The following is a 16,207-nucleotide window of genomic DNA, read 5'->3' on the forward strand; positions in this document are numbered from 1 at the left end:
ACATCTACTGTTCAATGTGGTATGGTATATGAGAATTGTTAACGTTGATAAAGAGATATTAACTGTTTCAATGTAGTACGGTTTATGAGAATTGGTAGTGTTTATTAGGAGACATCTTAAGCTTCTTAAGCTTATAGTATTTCATCATCGATAAACTACTGGGGCCGTTTGTTTAACATTCAATTAGAGCATATTACTCAATGACCTTCATCTAAAGAGGAATTCTTGAACAGCAATAAGAAAAATGCGTAAAATAGCGATAAATAATCTTACCGGCCGAGAACACAGGTATTTTGTATGGCATGTCTATAAATAAATACATGCTGGAAAAATCTAATACATATGTTCTAAATAAGATATTTACGGTGTCGAATAATATATCAATTATAGAAATTTCTACCAACTACTCAAAACTTTGAGAATTGCATATTAATTTGATTTAGTTTGAAAGCTGATGGCACTCATTTGGTACATGTTTCAGCTGGAAAAAATCACTACTTCATTTTGCTTAACTTTAAATAAAGGCAACAGTAGTATACCGCTGTTCAAAACTCTATGGACAAAAAAACAAAATCGGGGTAACAAACTAAAACCGAGGGAAACACATTAAATATAAGAGGAGAACAACGACACAACATTAAAAAGTAACACACACAGCAACGGACTAAGCATTAGACAAATTCCGATGAGAATAACAAATATAACATTTATTAAAATTCATGACCCCCTTTTTACTATCTTATGTTTATAATGTTCATGCACACTCTGTTTGTAGAAAACGAAATTCATACGACTACAACTGCGTTTCCGTAAAACGGATCAATAGAACATCAAATTATACAAATCATAATAAGTAAGTACACATGTATATACCACAACATGACCGGGCTGTGTCGTAAAGTGTCGGTTACATACAATGTACAAGCACCCGATGGATGATATTTGTCTAGGTCTATGTCGCTACTGGAAGGCGTTTCGTTCCCTAGTGGATCGCCGTTCAAGTAGTCTGCACACGTTGGCTGACCTGAAATATTATTGACTCAGTACTTTTTTCTAAAGGTGGATTGAATAAATATGTTTGCTGTTGTCTTGTTTTATTGCGGTTCTGAGTTTTAAACAGATGAATATTAAAAAATACGTCTTACGATATCGTACAATTGTGGTACATATTTAAAGTAAATGTAAAGGAAATTATATAGGAATTTAACAATTTGTAATATGGTAAAAGTGGTCTGAATAAAAGTGAGATCGTTTGACTTTTTTTCAATTATTATTAATATTCGAAATAAATGGAGAAACGGCCTCGATTGTGACACAATTTGAAGTAATTCGAAAGTAACTTATCTTCATATCCTTTCAGAATGTAATATAAATGTTCCGTAATATACGCGTATGGTCATGACCATATGTGAATATACTTATAGGTTACGGGTAATTAATACGATTAACATTGGTAAGTTAACTTTACTGTAATTGCACCCTTCAAGTGTCATAAATTAAGAAGCCTTAAAAGTGAAATTTGCCGTATAATCAATGTTACATAACTTATGAAATAAATATTTTTCTCAAGAGTTGAATTATACAAAATACATTTTTGTATGGTCATCATTGATTTTCGGTACGTAACACAATATGTAACTTTTGTGTTTCAATTTAATATTCTCAATTTAAAATTTCTTAGATATTACATAATTCTTAGTTCAATTATTTAATTAGTGTATTCTATTTCAATTACTAGCTCTATAGCATACCATTTAACAGTTACAGATATTTAAAAAGTGCTGCACCTCTATTCTTATTTCAAAAATAAATTTATTAAATAAGAACATGAACACATTGGTAAAGTGCAAATCAAAAGAAATAAAATAACAATCGATCTATCAATGAAAGGATAAAAAGACACATGCCCATAACTCCCACACAAAATTGTCAAAAGCGTAAGGAAGCTTTAAATTTTCTAAAGCAAGACTACAAACATACTAAAACTCAGACAATATGACAAAGATAAAGTGTTTTAGTTATTGACTTGTATCGATTTTTAGTTAATAGGACGAGCCATGTGTTCCTTGAAAGTAGATAAAATTTATTTAGAAAATACCTATATCATATTTATACTCTTAATTACCAAACGAGTATATACTCATATGGTCCGGAACATAGATTTTTCGCTCAATCAGTCACATCTGATTTACAGGTTAGTGTAACTAAAAGTATTTTATTGTCATTCTATTTCAAAGTAATGCAGCTATCAATAACTATGAGCGTTCTCAAGTACCCTTCGACATAATAAGAAAATCAAATGACTTCATGTCAAACAGTTTCATTAACTGATGCATCCAATTACCCAAATGTATGTTTTGAGAAAGGACATTTGACCAAATGGCGCCGGCAAACTATGCAAAATTGAAATAAAACATTACATAATAAATCAAATCTTTTACTCAGAAAAGTCTGGTTTTTAGTAACAAATGTCGACAAACCATATACAATTCTTATAAAATACTCATGTGTTTTATTTTTTGCATTCAATTTTTCCCTTTGCATTTAAACAAGATTAATCTGATGCAGAATATTTATTAGTGTCAGTTCCGTTCTATCATACATTTCGATATCTATTATACTGCAGTTACCTTCTGACATAATTTTGTTAAATCATCTCCATTGAAATAAGATATGCCAATTTTAAAAATCCTTGATTAACCATAAGTGGTTCCTTTTAACAATAAAGAAACCAGATATTAAACAAGAATAAATACAGAATGTGTCCGTCGGACGCATATGATGCCCCTGCTTGTACATACCGTTCTAAATGAACACAACCCAAGAACAGTAAAATTGACGCCACCCTCATTCGTATTGGATCTGCGTTTTGTGGTAATTCGAATTGTATTTTTAACATGTTTAAGTTTCATATTATTTGGTTGAGACAAACTTAAGTAGGAGAACGGAAAAGATAGCTTCCGCGATTTTTCCTTTAGTAAAGGGGCATTAATCTAGAAAAGATAAAGTGACGACACCTAAATTCAAACTTGGTCTACGTGTTTTGTGAAAATAAACCTAACTGAGGGACTCAGCTACTAAATAAACTCATCATAGATCAAATGAGATGGATGGATGGCTGTAATATTTCCAGTGCAAAATTAGAGGCATATTCATCACAGGACAATGATTATGTGATACTATTATGAAGCCTACATTGAACATTTATTTTGTATTGAATTTCTATTAGGCAATTAGCGAAATTTTTAAAAATATCTCACCTGCGCTTTCTAAATAATAATTCATTATTTACTACTTTTGGGACAAACTATATATATATATTAAAACAAGATGGTGTCCCTAGAGCACGGATGCCCCATCCGCACTATTATTTTCTATGTTCAATGGACAATGAAAATACGGGGAAATCATTCATTTGGCATTCAAATTAGAAAGATCATATCATAGGACACATTTGTTCTAAGTTTCAAGTTGATTGGACTTCAACTTCATCAAAACTACCTCGACTAAAAACTTTAACCTGGACCAAGAAACATTAACCTGTAGCGGGACAAACGGAGGAACAGACGGACGACCGGACGAACAAACGGGGGGATGGACGAACGAACAAACGAACGAACGGACGAACGAAAGAACGAATAATGCAAATAAATGGGGCATAATTATAGAAAACCTCATCAGCTGTAACTCAAAATATGGGCCCTGTTATGTTAAGGGTGTCTTTAATTCTTTTGACAGCTTCAGACATATTAATTTGCTACCTATATCAGCTGTACCAAATCACTTCTTTGCTTTAAAATTCATGACGCAATTTTTTTACAGTGTAATTTTATCCCCTTTTTTGCTATTGTAGGCATAAAACATGAAGAATTAAATTCGAAAGGGGTTTTAAAAAATTGCAACTGATATACTGTCCACAGTAGGGAATGAATTTTACAACGAAAAGCAAAAGACGGTAACAGTGGGAAGGCGTTAAGTATTCTACTGAAGGGGAGACAGACACGAAGAGCCCAATTTTTATTGTGCTAAATCACAAGTCATAGTCCGTAGTAAGACAATTTATACTATACAGACAAATAATTATGTCTCCTAGTCAGTCAGTCGGTACTCTTACTCCTTGTGTCGTGTGCTAGGTAGGTAGACAATCAGCATTTTAGTCTTTAGTTTTATTCGAACGTGCTTTGACCTACTAACTCCCGCAATCCGATTGAAGACCCTACCATGAAACCACCGATGTTCAATAGAAAAGAAATGTTCAAATTCTAAAGAAGTGCAACAATTTATCAAGCAATAAGCAATTATGGTAACCATCAAAATGTACATATCAAAAATTAAAAAAAAAAGGTATATGCAAATGCATATTATTCAAAAATTAAAAAAACTTAATTTGATATGTGCCTTTTTGAGCTTCTTTGTTAAAAATTTGTATGTTTTTTATTGTTATCAAGACAGTTGTTGTACTTGTATATCCTGTCTATTGTTTATGATATTCTCGGCTTTTTCTTTCATTTTTGCTTATATGTGCTTCGTCTATATGCCTTTTGGTGTTCCTTCGAAAACTTGTTCGTTGCTCGTCTTTAATTTTTGCTATGCACTTTGTCTATATGACTTTTTATGTTTCTTTGTTACATATATGACTCGGCTCTGTACTTTGTGTTATTGTACATTGGTAAATTTGTGTAGTCTTTAAATTTTACTAATATGCCTGGTCTATATGCAATTTTGTGCTTCTTCGTTACATATTTGTATGTTTAAGTTTTTTTCAGTGATTAAGATTATAACACAATGGTGACTGCTGTATTTTGGACATTTTTATGTCTGTTTGTTTTGTTCAGGCATCGCTGTCAATGTAATGGAATTTGATGTGACTGTCATACAATGGAGATGTTTAGCTATCTAAAAACAGGTTCAATCCACCAATTTCAACATAAAAAATGCCTGTTCTATGTAAGGAATATGACAGTTGTTATCCATTTGTTTGATGTGAAGGTGCTTTTGATTTTACCACTTGATTAGGGACTTTCCGTTTTGCATTTTCCTCGGAATTCAGTATTTTTGTGATTTTACTTTTTAAATATCATTGGCTTATTACTTGTTGTTCCCATTGCTCTGATAAAATCTGAATTGTTGACATATCCTTCTCTTTCTTACAAGACTAAAGCCATTTACCGGATTTGTTATCACATAAGCAACACGACGGGTGCCGCATGTGGAGCAGGATCTGCTTACCCTTCCGGAGCACCTGAGATCACCCCTAGTTTTTTGGTGGGGTTCGTGTTGTTTATTCTTTAGTTTTCTATGTTGTGTCGTGTGTGCTGTTGTTTGTTTGTCTTTTTCATTTTTAGCCATGGCGTTGTCAGTTTGTTTTAGATTTATGAGTTTGACTGTCCCTTTGGTATCTTTCGTCCCTCTTTTAGACAAATACACAAACACATTTTAAAATATAAAACAACTATTTTATTACAAAATATACTTTAACAATTATACAACGGTCGTACTATCTGACTTTGGTTCTGGGGAACAAATACTATCGAAGCCATTAGATTCCTCTGGCTTTTTAATCACTGTAGTTATACATTTGTCACTTGGCGGCTTATAAATTTTATATGCTAAAATAAACATTGATGCTGTGAAAATTTTAACGCTTACAAGTATTATGAAGAAATATGAGCTTAAAGATGCATTGTCATAAATATAACATGATTTTTTATCACCACAATCATTTTCCTGCCACACAAGGCATGTACTGTCTATAATTGCACCGAAAAATATAGGCCCTGGAACAGTACCTGAAATAAGGTAAAATGTATTAAAAAAAGACTTTATACAAAATAGTAATACTATAAAACATGTGTGATGCTTTTGACCCCCTTATGATCCAAAAAAGTTTTTTTTTAATTCATAAGTAATGAGGCCGTCGACCAAATCTCCTATGGAGTTGACAAAACGTCTATGAATCAGTAAGGGTCATGAAGCGAACAGTTGAACTAATTTATCGGCCAATATTAAATCTACTTGCCCCTATAAATCCACTAACTGAAAGAGATAAACTATCCCCTTAATCACTAATTTATTCGATCTGCGATAATACTTGAATATCACTTATTTCGACAAAACACATTCAACATATTTCAAACACATCCATGTTAATGATAAGTTAGTTTGATGTAGGAAATATGTTTATAATAAAATGCAAAACTTGTTCTTAAAACAACAGAGGAATTTGAAACGCCTTTCGAAAGAAAACCGAAGTAAACATGCATTATTCCTCCATAGTGCTCATGTCGTTCGATTTGACACATAAAATGCTGTAGAAACGTTCGAAAAGTGTTCATACTATACAAGGGTATAAGATGGGTAATACTGTATTATATATTTTATAGGAAATATTGATAAATAATTTGTTCAGGTGGTATGTAAAGTCCAGACTCATGAAGCGGACATCTAAACATTTTATTTGTACAAACACTTAAATATAGTCCAGAATTCATACATTTGTAAAAGCTAATCTGTGTCTCGTCAGAAATGATTGTGTGTGTGTCCGTATTGACGTGTGTCAGTCAATTGTCCTTTTATAACGGAATTTGACGAGACTGTCGTACACAGTGAGAGGTTTAGCGCTATAAAACCAGGGTTGATCCACCATATTCTACATTTGAAAATGCCTGTACCACGTCAGGAACATGACGGTTGTTGTCCATTCGTTTTTGATGTGTTTTGTCATTTGATTTTGCCATGTATAAAAGACTTTCCGATTTGATTTTCCTTTGACTTCAGTGTTTTTGTGATTTTACTTTTTAATATTTTGAAGTGTTTAGGTTTTTAATAAATCATCATTAGTATTCATATCATATTCACATAGTTTTTTGTTTATTTATGGCCAATATCGTATTTTGAGATAATAATAAGAAGTCAACAATGAATTATCTCTCCTTAACCATATCTTACCTAATAGACGAGCTATAAACCACTGAATGCCCAAAGCAAATGTTCTTTGGTTGTCATGAATGCACCTGTGAATAGTATATAAACTTTAAAGTTGGAAACTATATAAAACAACCATAAAAAATTACACAGGTAAAGCAATTTATGATTTCCTCATCAGAACTAACTGAATGTTTAATTTTTTTAAATGTGTAACGAAACATAAAACATATTCATACCTTTTAAGATAATAGAATTGAAATCTATATTATCGAGAGAAAAAATATCAACAACCCTTAACAAGATAACTGAAGACAATCTATTCTAACAAGATAAATGAAGACAAACTATTTTAAAATCTCTATGTTTTACCTCAAAGTTGCAGATAAGGCAGGAGGTGACTGCATAAACCGGAAAAAGATTGCAAATAGCAAAAGAGGTAGGAATATATACAATAAGTAACAATCTGATTTACAGCGTCCAACAGTAGCTGTCATTGTCTTTGGAACACCAGAATTACGATGATGCATACAGGTACAGTTGGTGTAAGACTGAAAAAGAAAAATTAATTATTAATAAAACCTTTTAAAACAAATATGTGTCCTTAGTCAGTGATACTCCACCCGTACTTTTAACGTTCAGTGGACCGTGAAATTTGGGTGAAATCACTAATTTGGCATTAACATTAGAAAGATCAAATCATAGGGAGCATGTGTACTATAAAGTTTCAAGTTGATTGGACTACAACTTTATCAAAAACTTTAACATGAAGAGGACGAACGGACACACAGACTTGAAAACATATTGCCCCTTAGTGGTGCATGAAAAGAAAAGTACACAGATAAAGGCTGAAAAGCAGACTTATGAATGGTGCAAACATGTCATAAATGGTATTGTATTTATTAATTTGCGCCAACAGTAGTATAGTGATGTTTAAAATTCTCGTTAATCCACAACAATTAAACAAAGATGTTAAAATAGGATGTTGGCACAGAGATAGGTTGAAAGATACAAAAAAAATACAATCCATTGGACAGAAACATTGCAAACAAATTTAAAGTTGCTGAACCATGAAGTAGAGGAAAGCGCTTACAAATGATGATCAAACCGAGATGAAATGATAGAAATGCAACTTTTAATGAAATGTCATTGATTCATCACAAGCAGTACCTTTAAAACAAATGAAGACAGAAAATTGAACAATTATTGAAGCATCAGAAATTCAAATTTGTTATCTTCAAATAGCAAAGCCATCGAAAACCCGACTACAAAAGAGGAAATCATTTTCGTTTCGGGTATGTTAAAGCAAACATTAAATTATAATTATTTGCATACTAGTTTTATTTCTGATTTACCTATAAATCTTCAGATATCTATTTTATTTATTATTAAAATTCGATTAAATTTTATTTTCATCATCTTGTGACTTTACTAACCTCTCCATTATGAAAGCCATTGCTGCACCCAGCAAAGCAAGGAGAAAAATACTGAACCATGTCTTCAGTACACATAGGTTCATAGAACTCTGTAGAACATGAACAATTACTGTTACATGAATGTGCTAGTTGTGGCATCATCTCGTTACTAAAATAAAATCAACATTATGAAATTATATATTTTGCTACAATTTTCATGATATAACTTTACATTTTTTTTATTTAAACCGATTAATGGTATCAACAAAATATAAATGTACTGGTTTCGTTATTTTAAATTGCATTTTTTTATATCGTGTAAAAGTTTGAATTCACACTACTCATGAAAAAAACTTAAACTAAATACCTGTCAATATTTTACTTTTCATACTTTAGAAGAATCTTCTGTCAAAGAATATTATATTTTATGAAGGTTTAAAGGGGCATAAACTGTCAAATTCATGTTCAATGATTAGACTGAAATTCAGATACTCGATTAGACATAGAAATTATGGTGAAAGCAGATACAAAATGAACAGATTACTGACAGTTTAGAAATCCTTTATACAATTTTGTTATTACTCACTTTGAAATATTATACTGAATATTGACCCCAGCTACGGAGTCTTCTGGACATCGTATCCATACCACTGTGTCCAGTATCATTGCTGCTATACACACTATGATGTTTAATCTCAACATCCCTTGTATTTTTAATTTCCATCTTTTACAGACTAAACCACCAATGAACTGTCCTCCTGCTGCACCAGGCACTGCCATCAGTCCTACAAATTATTATTTCGATCAATAATGAGTTCCATTATACTAAAGTGAGGTTTTGGAATTCGGTTCAAATGTTCGGACTCCTTGGTGTTTTTCCATACAATACAAGGTTAAATAGTTTGCCCCCTAACACCCATTTATTTTTTTCATATAAGACTTTAAGCTCACGAAAGGTCAATTATCAAAATTTTAGAAGATTCTTGAGTTCTGCAAATATTAGGTAAAAGTCTGAGTTACCTTTTCCCGCCATATTTTAAATCTCAAATATCTCGAAAAGGAGGTCCATGACCTATCAATATTTTTAGCTTATTTCTATCCTTAAAGAATGCTCTAACAGCTTATAGTTTCAATTTTAAATTCTTGATTTATTAATTTTCACCTAATAAGACTGTACATCCTTAACGTCACATGTCAAGTTTTTTATTTAAATTACAAGGTTCAATCTCCTTCATGCAAAGTCGACTTTAACAGATTTTCTATGTTCAGTGGACCGTGAAAATGAGATAAAAACTTTAATTGACATTAAAATTCGAAAGATCATAACATAGGGAACATGTTTACTAAGTTTCAAGTTGATTGGACTTTAACTTCATCAAAAACTACCTCGACCAAAAACTTTACCCTGAAGCGGGACAAACGGACGGACAGACGGACAGACGGACGGACGCAAAGACCAGAAAACATAATGCCATAAATGGGACATAACCATTACATGAAATTTTAGAAATATCGGTCTCTTTAAGGTGCACTGTTTATTAATTTTGTCAATTTATACCTACATTGAACTTTCAATCTTTCTACATAATGTTCTATCCTTGTTGAAAACAGGTGTAAGAGGCAGCACATATAAAATTTATCCATGTCTAGTGTTGCAAGATTGTGTTTGTGTGGTCGGAAATATGTTAAATAAAAGAGAAATTTTTAAATAATAACATCACTTCCTTGAAAATAACAATAAAAGTAAAGAAATGCCTGATCACCGTTAAAATGGGATGCATATGGTGATGGTCACCAACAATTTCAAAAAATTCAAACTTTTATGAAGATATCAAAGGAGTTATCAAAAAATTGTCAATATCAATTAGTTCTTAAAAAATCAGTTACTATGTAATGCAGGATGTCTTTTAATTTGGTTTAGATTAAATACAGGCAGGGGTCGAAATTAGCGCTAGTCCGGTAGTCCAGGACTAGTAAAATTTGCTTCGGACCAGTAGATTTTATCAGTTGGTGGTCCGGCGGACCAGTAGAAATTTGTCGATAAAAATCACTGATTGCATCGCAATCTCCGTTTGTTTACAAAACAATTTACCTATGAAATCAATTACACGGTACTGGGGGGTATTACAATTGATCAAGTTAATTAATATCTCGGGTGAGCGTCCTTCACAACAATACAAAATGTGGAAATTCCTTTGTTACTGTCTAACTTATGTAAACGAAAGCATCAAAATAAAATTAAACATCTGTCATTTATATTAGTGTTTGTCAAATTAATGTCATTTTTGCAGGACCAGTAGATTTGGAGCCGGACCAGTAGAGTTTTCAGTTCACTGGTCCGGCTGGCTAGTACACAAAAAAGCTTAAATTCGACCCCTGAATACAGGTATCAAAATCATATCAATGACACATTAAATGAAGAATCGATCAACTTTTCTTACCTCCAAGCATTGATGCCCATGATGCTGTAATTCCAAACTGATTTTGAATAAGTTTTGGCATAAATGTTGCAAAACCGGAAGTGGCTAATCCTTCTCCGGTTCCGGCTAATGTAATTAATAAAAATGTTGGATTTGATATGATTCCCCACATTGCTTTTGGGAATTCCCGTAAACTTCTGTCATTTGAATCTTTATGAATTAAGTCTTTGTCATCTTTTCCTCCATGGACCTGCGACACTCTTGTTGCACGTACATGTTTCGCCGCTGTAAAAGCAGAATGACATTTTAAAGCTTGTAATATAGTGTGGATAATACAGCCGGTGTCTAAGGAAAGACCATTACAGTGGATTCATTAATTTTCGTTGGATACCAATTTTCGTGAATTTCGTGGTAACAGATGAACCACGAAATTAAATGTTCAACGAATGATAAATTTTCTATAGGCTTATATGTAGACTTCTTCAAAACCACGAAATTAAATATCCACGAACATGCTAGTTTTCCGTAATCCTCGAAAATTAGTACCCACGAAAATAAATGAATCCACTGTATGTCATTTTAGTCAAATTGAATTTTAGAGTGCGAACCTTAAAATAAATTGGAATGTGATCTTATAAAAACATGTATTTTGCATTCATGTTGGAAGAAAAATAGGTGAAAAAACAAATTTTAGAAAAATAATCATGTCTTTCCTAAGGTAGGGGAAAGATCTTTAAAAAAAAACACTAGAAAAACAATAAGGTCTTCCTTCACGTAGCAGAGAAATCTTTTATTCTGGCAGACTTTCTGTATCGAACTCCTAATCGATTGATTTTAGTAACATGTCAATTAAAATTTAATTTTATATATATGTTAAATTGCTTAAATGTTAAATTGAGAATTATCTGCAATATCATTACATTTAAAAAAAAATAATCTCAAAGCTGTAAATTTTTCAGTTAAGTAGTTTTTGCATTAAATCCTCGAAATATGTTAAGCTTATTTCATTATTGTCAATTTCTGGTATAAATATTGTTTACTATTTCGTCCTTCTGTCAGACAAAGAATTGTAATGAAAATTAGCACAAATACTATATGCGTCAAAGATGAACATTGAACCTTCATAAACATGATAAATACTTACTTGGAAGTTCCTTTCCAAATCCAAATAATGGCAAAGAAAATACTAAAAATAACAGGAAGGAACAGATAAATCCAATCCACCAAGCACCAACCCATCTTGGATCGTCTGCTGACAAACCAGTTCTGTTTGTAATCAAGAATGTCATGGTTAGAATCAATAATAATATATAAAACACATTATTTAAAATATCAAATAATTAAAATTACAGTTTGTAAATTTTGATTGATAATTATCTTTTATTCTCATTTTAAATGACACTTTCAGAAATAGTGGTTATTTCGTGGCGGTCAGTTTTTATTGCAAGCCTGGGAAAAACACTGGCTTTCGGTAGGATCACTGACAGCACTTATCTATTTAAGATTCAGTAAAACGCACCCGTCCCGTCGGGGCTTCGAGCTCAAAACCTCTACGTTGACAAGCTAGTGATTGCAGAATGTAGGGCCTTATAAATTTGGAACGTTAAAATCATAAAGCAAAAAACAATCTGAAAGACTTTAAAGAATTTCGGGACCCGGATATTTCACTAACGGATTTGGAAATTTCAATTTCTAATTTTATCAACCAAATATTTAAGGAAAGTATGTTAATGTAATGATGACCTCTGTGATTATTAAATCACCAACAGCCATATCGGTGATCCTCGGATCACAAAATGATTTCGTTCTTCAGAGATTGGTATCATCGGTTTTTTAATTGGTAAAAAGGAAAGTGTAAACAACATCATTTGCTAGTAACAGATAAAACACATTTCAAAATCTTGTAATGGACTTTGAAAGCAGATACATATTGTATTAAATATTTTGAGGAGGTCACTGAGCTATTCAGTATCCAAAGATGTGTTTGTTCTATTGTATTCTGAACGTAGTCTAATAATGAAGTGTTCATAATTCAATAATAAATTGTATGTGCTCTAAAACCTTTAGGAATTTTTGGTCCTCAATGCTCTTCAACTTCGTGCTTTATTTGGCATTTTAAACATTTTTTGATTCGAGCGTCACTGATGAGTCTTTTGTAAACGAAACACGTGTCTGGCGTGAGTGTAAATTTTTAGTCCTGGTATCTATGATGAGTGTATGTACATACAGTCAACCCTGTTTTAAGAGACCACTTAAGGGAGAGCAATGAAGTGGACTCTTAAGGCAGGTGGTTTTTAATAGAGGTTCAATTAATATGAAATGTCCTACAAAGGGATCTAAAATAAGTAGTCTTTTAACAGAGATTTTTGCTTAATGCAGGTGGTCTTTTAAACATGTTTGATTGTATTTATTTTTTAAATGATTGAGCATTTTAGCATATATATACTTGATGTATGGTTAAACTAACTGCATTAAAACATAAGTGGCATGAACTTATCAATGCCGTATACAGAGAAACTTGCTTAAACCGAACCTCTTCTGGACTTAAGATTTTGTTCGGTTTTGACCGATATTCGGTTTTATCAGGTTCACTACGCTTATTGTTTGATATGACGGTGCTTAAGATTATGTTTGGTTTATACAGGTTTTCGGTTTATGCAGGATTCGGTTTAGCCAGATTTCACTGTATTGATAACTTCCCTTACCCGTCACTCTCAGCGACATGATAATCGACATAGATATTCAGGAACTGTCCACCAACTATATATCCTAATGCTGGTCCTAACGTAGCAAAGGCATATAATACACCTGTAATGGAAAATATATGTTTTGTGAGGACATGGCTTAGTTTCAATTGGATCAGTTTCTCCAAATAGATATATGTACCACATAATATATATGCTATAGGTCCTAACGTGCCAAAGGCATATAAAACACCTGCAATGGAAAATATATCATTTGTTATGGTATAGCTTAGTTTCAATTGGTTCCAGAAAGCTAAATTGTCATTATAACAGCAACGACTGCTGTAACATTGCTGGTCCTAACGTGGCAAAGGCATATAATACACCTGTAATGGAAGACAATAACAATCAAAACCAAGGAGTAAACAAAGACTTATAAAACCAAAAGACATTTACATCAACAGTTTCAAATAATAAATAAAAAAAAAAACAACTCCACTAAAAACCGGGAGTTAAATCAGGTGCTTCGGAAGGGTAAACATTTCCTGCATCGTATACGGCACCCGTTTGTGTTATTTCTTTGTTCAGTTCGGTAATGATGGAAGGTTATTCTGACATGGGAAGAATATCAAATATGATTTCTGACACACTTTTGTCGTAATGGCAAATCAGCTCATGATGGCGACAGTAAAAGTTCTTGAGTGATGACCTTAATTTGATTGATTCGTAGCCGTGTCTTAGCAACTTTGAGAAAGAAGTATTCCTCGTTCAACAAAATCAACGTACTTTGAATTAGCTCTAGAGTAACGTATCAATCGAGACTCATATACTCCATATGCTTGTGCCGCTGGGATGTTGCTACACAGAAATGGAAAGTTGACAATAGAAAAATATGATTTGTTATGGTAGGGCTATGTTTAAATTGGGGTTTTTTTCCAGATAGATATATGTGCCAAGTAATATGTATATGCTAAATTGACCGTACAACACCAAAGACTGTTGTAACATCACAAACATGAATTTTAAATCAAGTTCAAGAGATCATGACAGTGAACGATCCTGTGAAAAATCAAGTGCATACATCATGTTCACATTAGAAAGTATAAGCAAATCATGGGAAATAAAGGCACCAGTACAATACCCCCTTAGCCTTATATGCCAGTCGGCATAAAGAGGACAAGTTAGTGAGTTAGTATACCAATGTTCAATAGTCATAAATACAATAACCTTTGTCATAACTTTGCCCATAACTTATATATAGCATGTACAGCTAAAACAAGAAAAAGCCTTAGCACAACTGGACTCGTCAATAATTTCATTTTAGGAAATACTTTTGTTCGATACTCATATGTACATAGATGTAATTTCCCTCGTTGGAATGACTCTTATAATATCGTGGGTGGAACAATTCATTTAAAGTGTTTAAACAAACAATATGAGTGATAAATTATTAAAAAGGTTTGTTTCCTAATAGCCACTTTTGTGTCTAAGAGAGATTACTTTGGCTGTGTTACTGATTGATAAATAAAAGTCTTTGATAATGTTATGGGAGTAGTTATATCATTACCAGCCAATAGATCAATAGCTAATAAATCATGGCATTGAACGTGAATTCTCCTGATATTTAATTGATTCATAATTAACGAGTTTGTAAATCACAGTGCAATAAAAAGTGTAATAAATGTACGTTAGTGGTTATGAATTGGTTCGGTAAACATTTAACCATATGAAAAAGTGCCTTAAAACGTTTTTTTCAGTTTAATTTTGCTTACATTTATATTTACTCTTCAAAAGTGAGGCATAGTTTATAAGGGGATCAGTTTAAACGCATTACACGTGTTTATCAAATATATATTGATTGATTGATTGATTTTTTGTTTCTTAACGTATAATATCAAATGTGTCATGCATATTCAGGACGATCAAATATCAAAGAGTAAATTATCCCATCACAGATACCCGTATTGAAATTTTGTATTTACGCAGGACGCGCGTTTCGTTTGCTAAAGACTCATCAGTGACGCTCGAATCAAAAAGAGTTTATAAAGCCAAATAAAGTACAAAGTTTTGCTATGTAATAGAGATCTGGTCGGATTTGTTTTTTTGTCAGTCTATGGACATTTTGGAGTTTTAGTATTCCGTTTTACGTATAATATGATCTTCCTATTATAGCCTTCCTAGCCCTTGTTAATGCCTTTTTATCATCGAATACAGTTTATTTATTTACACTCTTGAAAAAAACCCTATTTATTTATGAAGTATACGAAATCTGGTTCAACAAGACCTTTTCCCCCCATAGTTATCGTATATGTTGGCCTTCATGTGGTCCGTCTTGGACATATGATTTTTTTTCATTGTTGCAATTTATAAGTCTATCTTCGACGCGTTTTTTTTTTTTTTTTTTTTTTTATTTTTCCTTTGTTATTGTCTGCCTCATGTTAAATTACAGTTAATATAAACACGTGTCGGTCAACGTATTTCAAACTTGGTGACAGACCCATATGTTACAATGAATACACAGAATATTTTAATCTGAATTGGTCATGGGTTATATACTTATCTATCAAACTTCAGTACATACATATATGATTTAATCAAATCAACCTCGTCTTATAAAAAGCAAAATTGTGGATCAAACAAGTACACCAAATGGTTCACCATTGTTTGACATTGTTGACATTCTATTCCTTATAATAGCTGAACACGCCTAGTTCATGTGTAACCCATCTCAAGCAAAGAGGTTAAATTGAAGGTTGAATAAATA

General features: G+C 32.4%; 1 protein-coding gene across 9 annotated transcripts in view; it reads right to left on the reverse strand.

Moving 5' to 3' along the window:
* Positions 1-5,434: 5,434 nt before the first annotated feature.
* LOC139498976 (solute carrier organic anion transporter family member 4C1-like) overlaps positions 5,435-16,207 on the reverse strand; it is an 87,947-nt gene continuing 77,174 nt past the window's right edge. For 7 of the 9 annotated variants that reach the window (XM_071287616.1, XM_071287618.1, XM_071287617.1 and 4 more), the window contains 8 exons: positions 13,465-13,567; positions 11,904-12,025; positions 10,781-11,044; positions 8,926-9,124; positions 8,361-8,508; positions 7,297-7,475; positions 6,949-7,013; positions 5,435-5,789 (listed from right to left, as the gene is read on the reverse strand). In XM_071287616.1, the coding sequence (XP_071143717.1) occupies positions 5,482-5,789; positions 6,949-7,013; positions 7,297-7,475; positions 8,361-8,508; positions 8,926-9,124; positions 10,781-11,044; positions 11,904-12,025; positions 13,465-13,567 (1,388 nt within the window). In that variant the 3' untranslated portion in view covers positions 5,435-5,481. Of the gene's footprint in view, positions 6,037-6,229; positions 6,570-6,794; positions 7,014-7,296; positions 7,476-8,360; positions 8,509-8,925; positions 9,125-10,780; positions 11,045-11,903; positions 12,026-13,464; positions 13,568-16,207 lie in introns of those variants that run through there. The other 2 variants (XR_011658060.1, XR_011658061.1) reach the window with 2 other exon arrangements.

Source organism: Mytilus edulis, chromosome 12 (assembly GCF_963676685.1).
Source record: "Mytilus edulis chromosome 12, xbMytEdul2.2, whole genome shotgun sequence".
In the NCBI taxonomy this organism is placed as follows: Eukaryota; Metazoa; Mollusca; class Bivalvia; order Mytilida; family Mytilidae; genus Mytilus; species Mytilus edulis.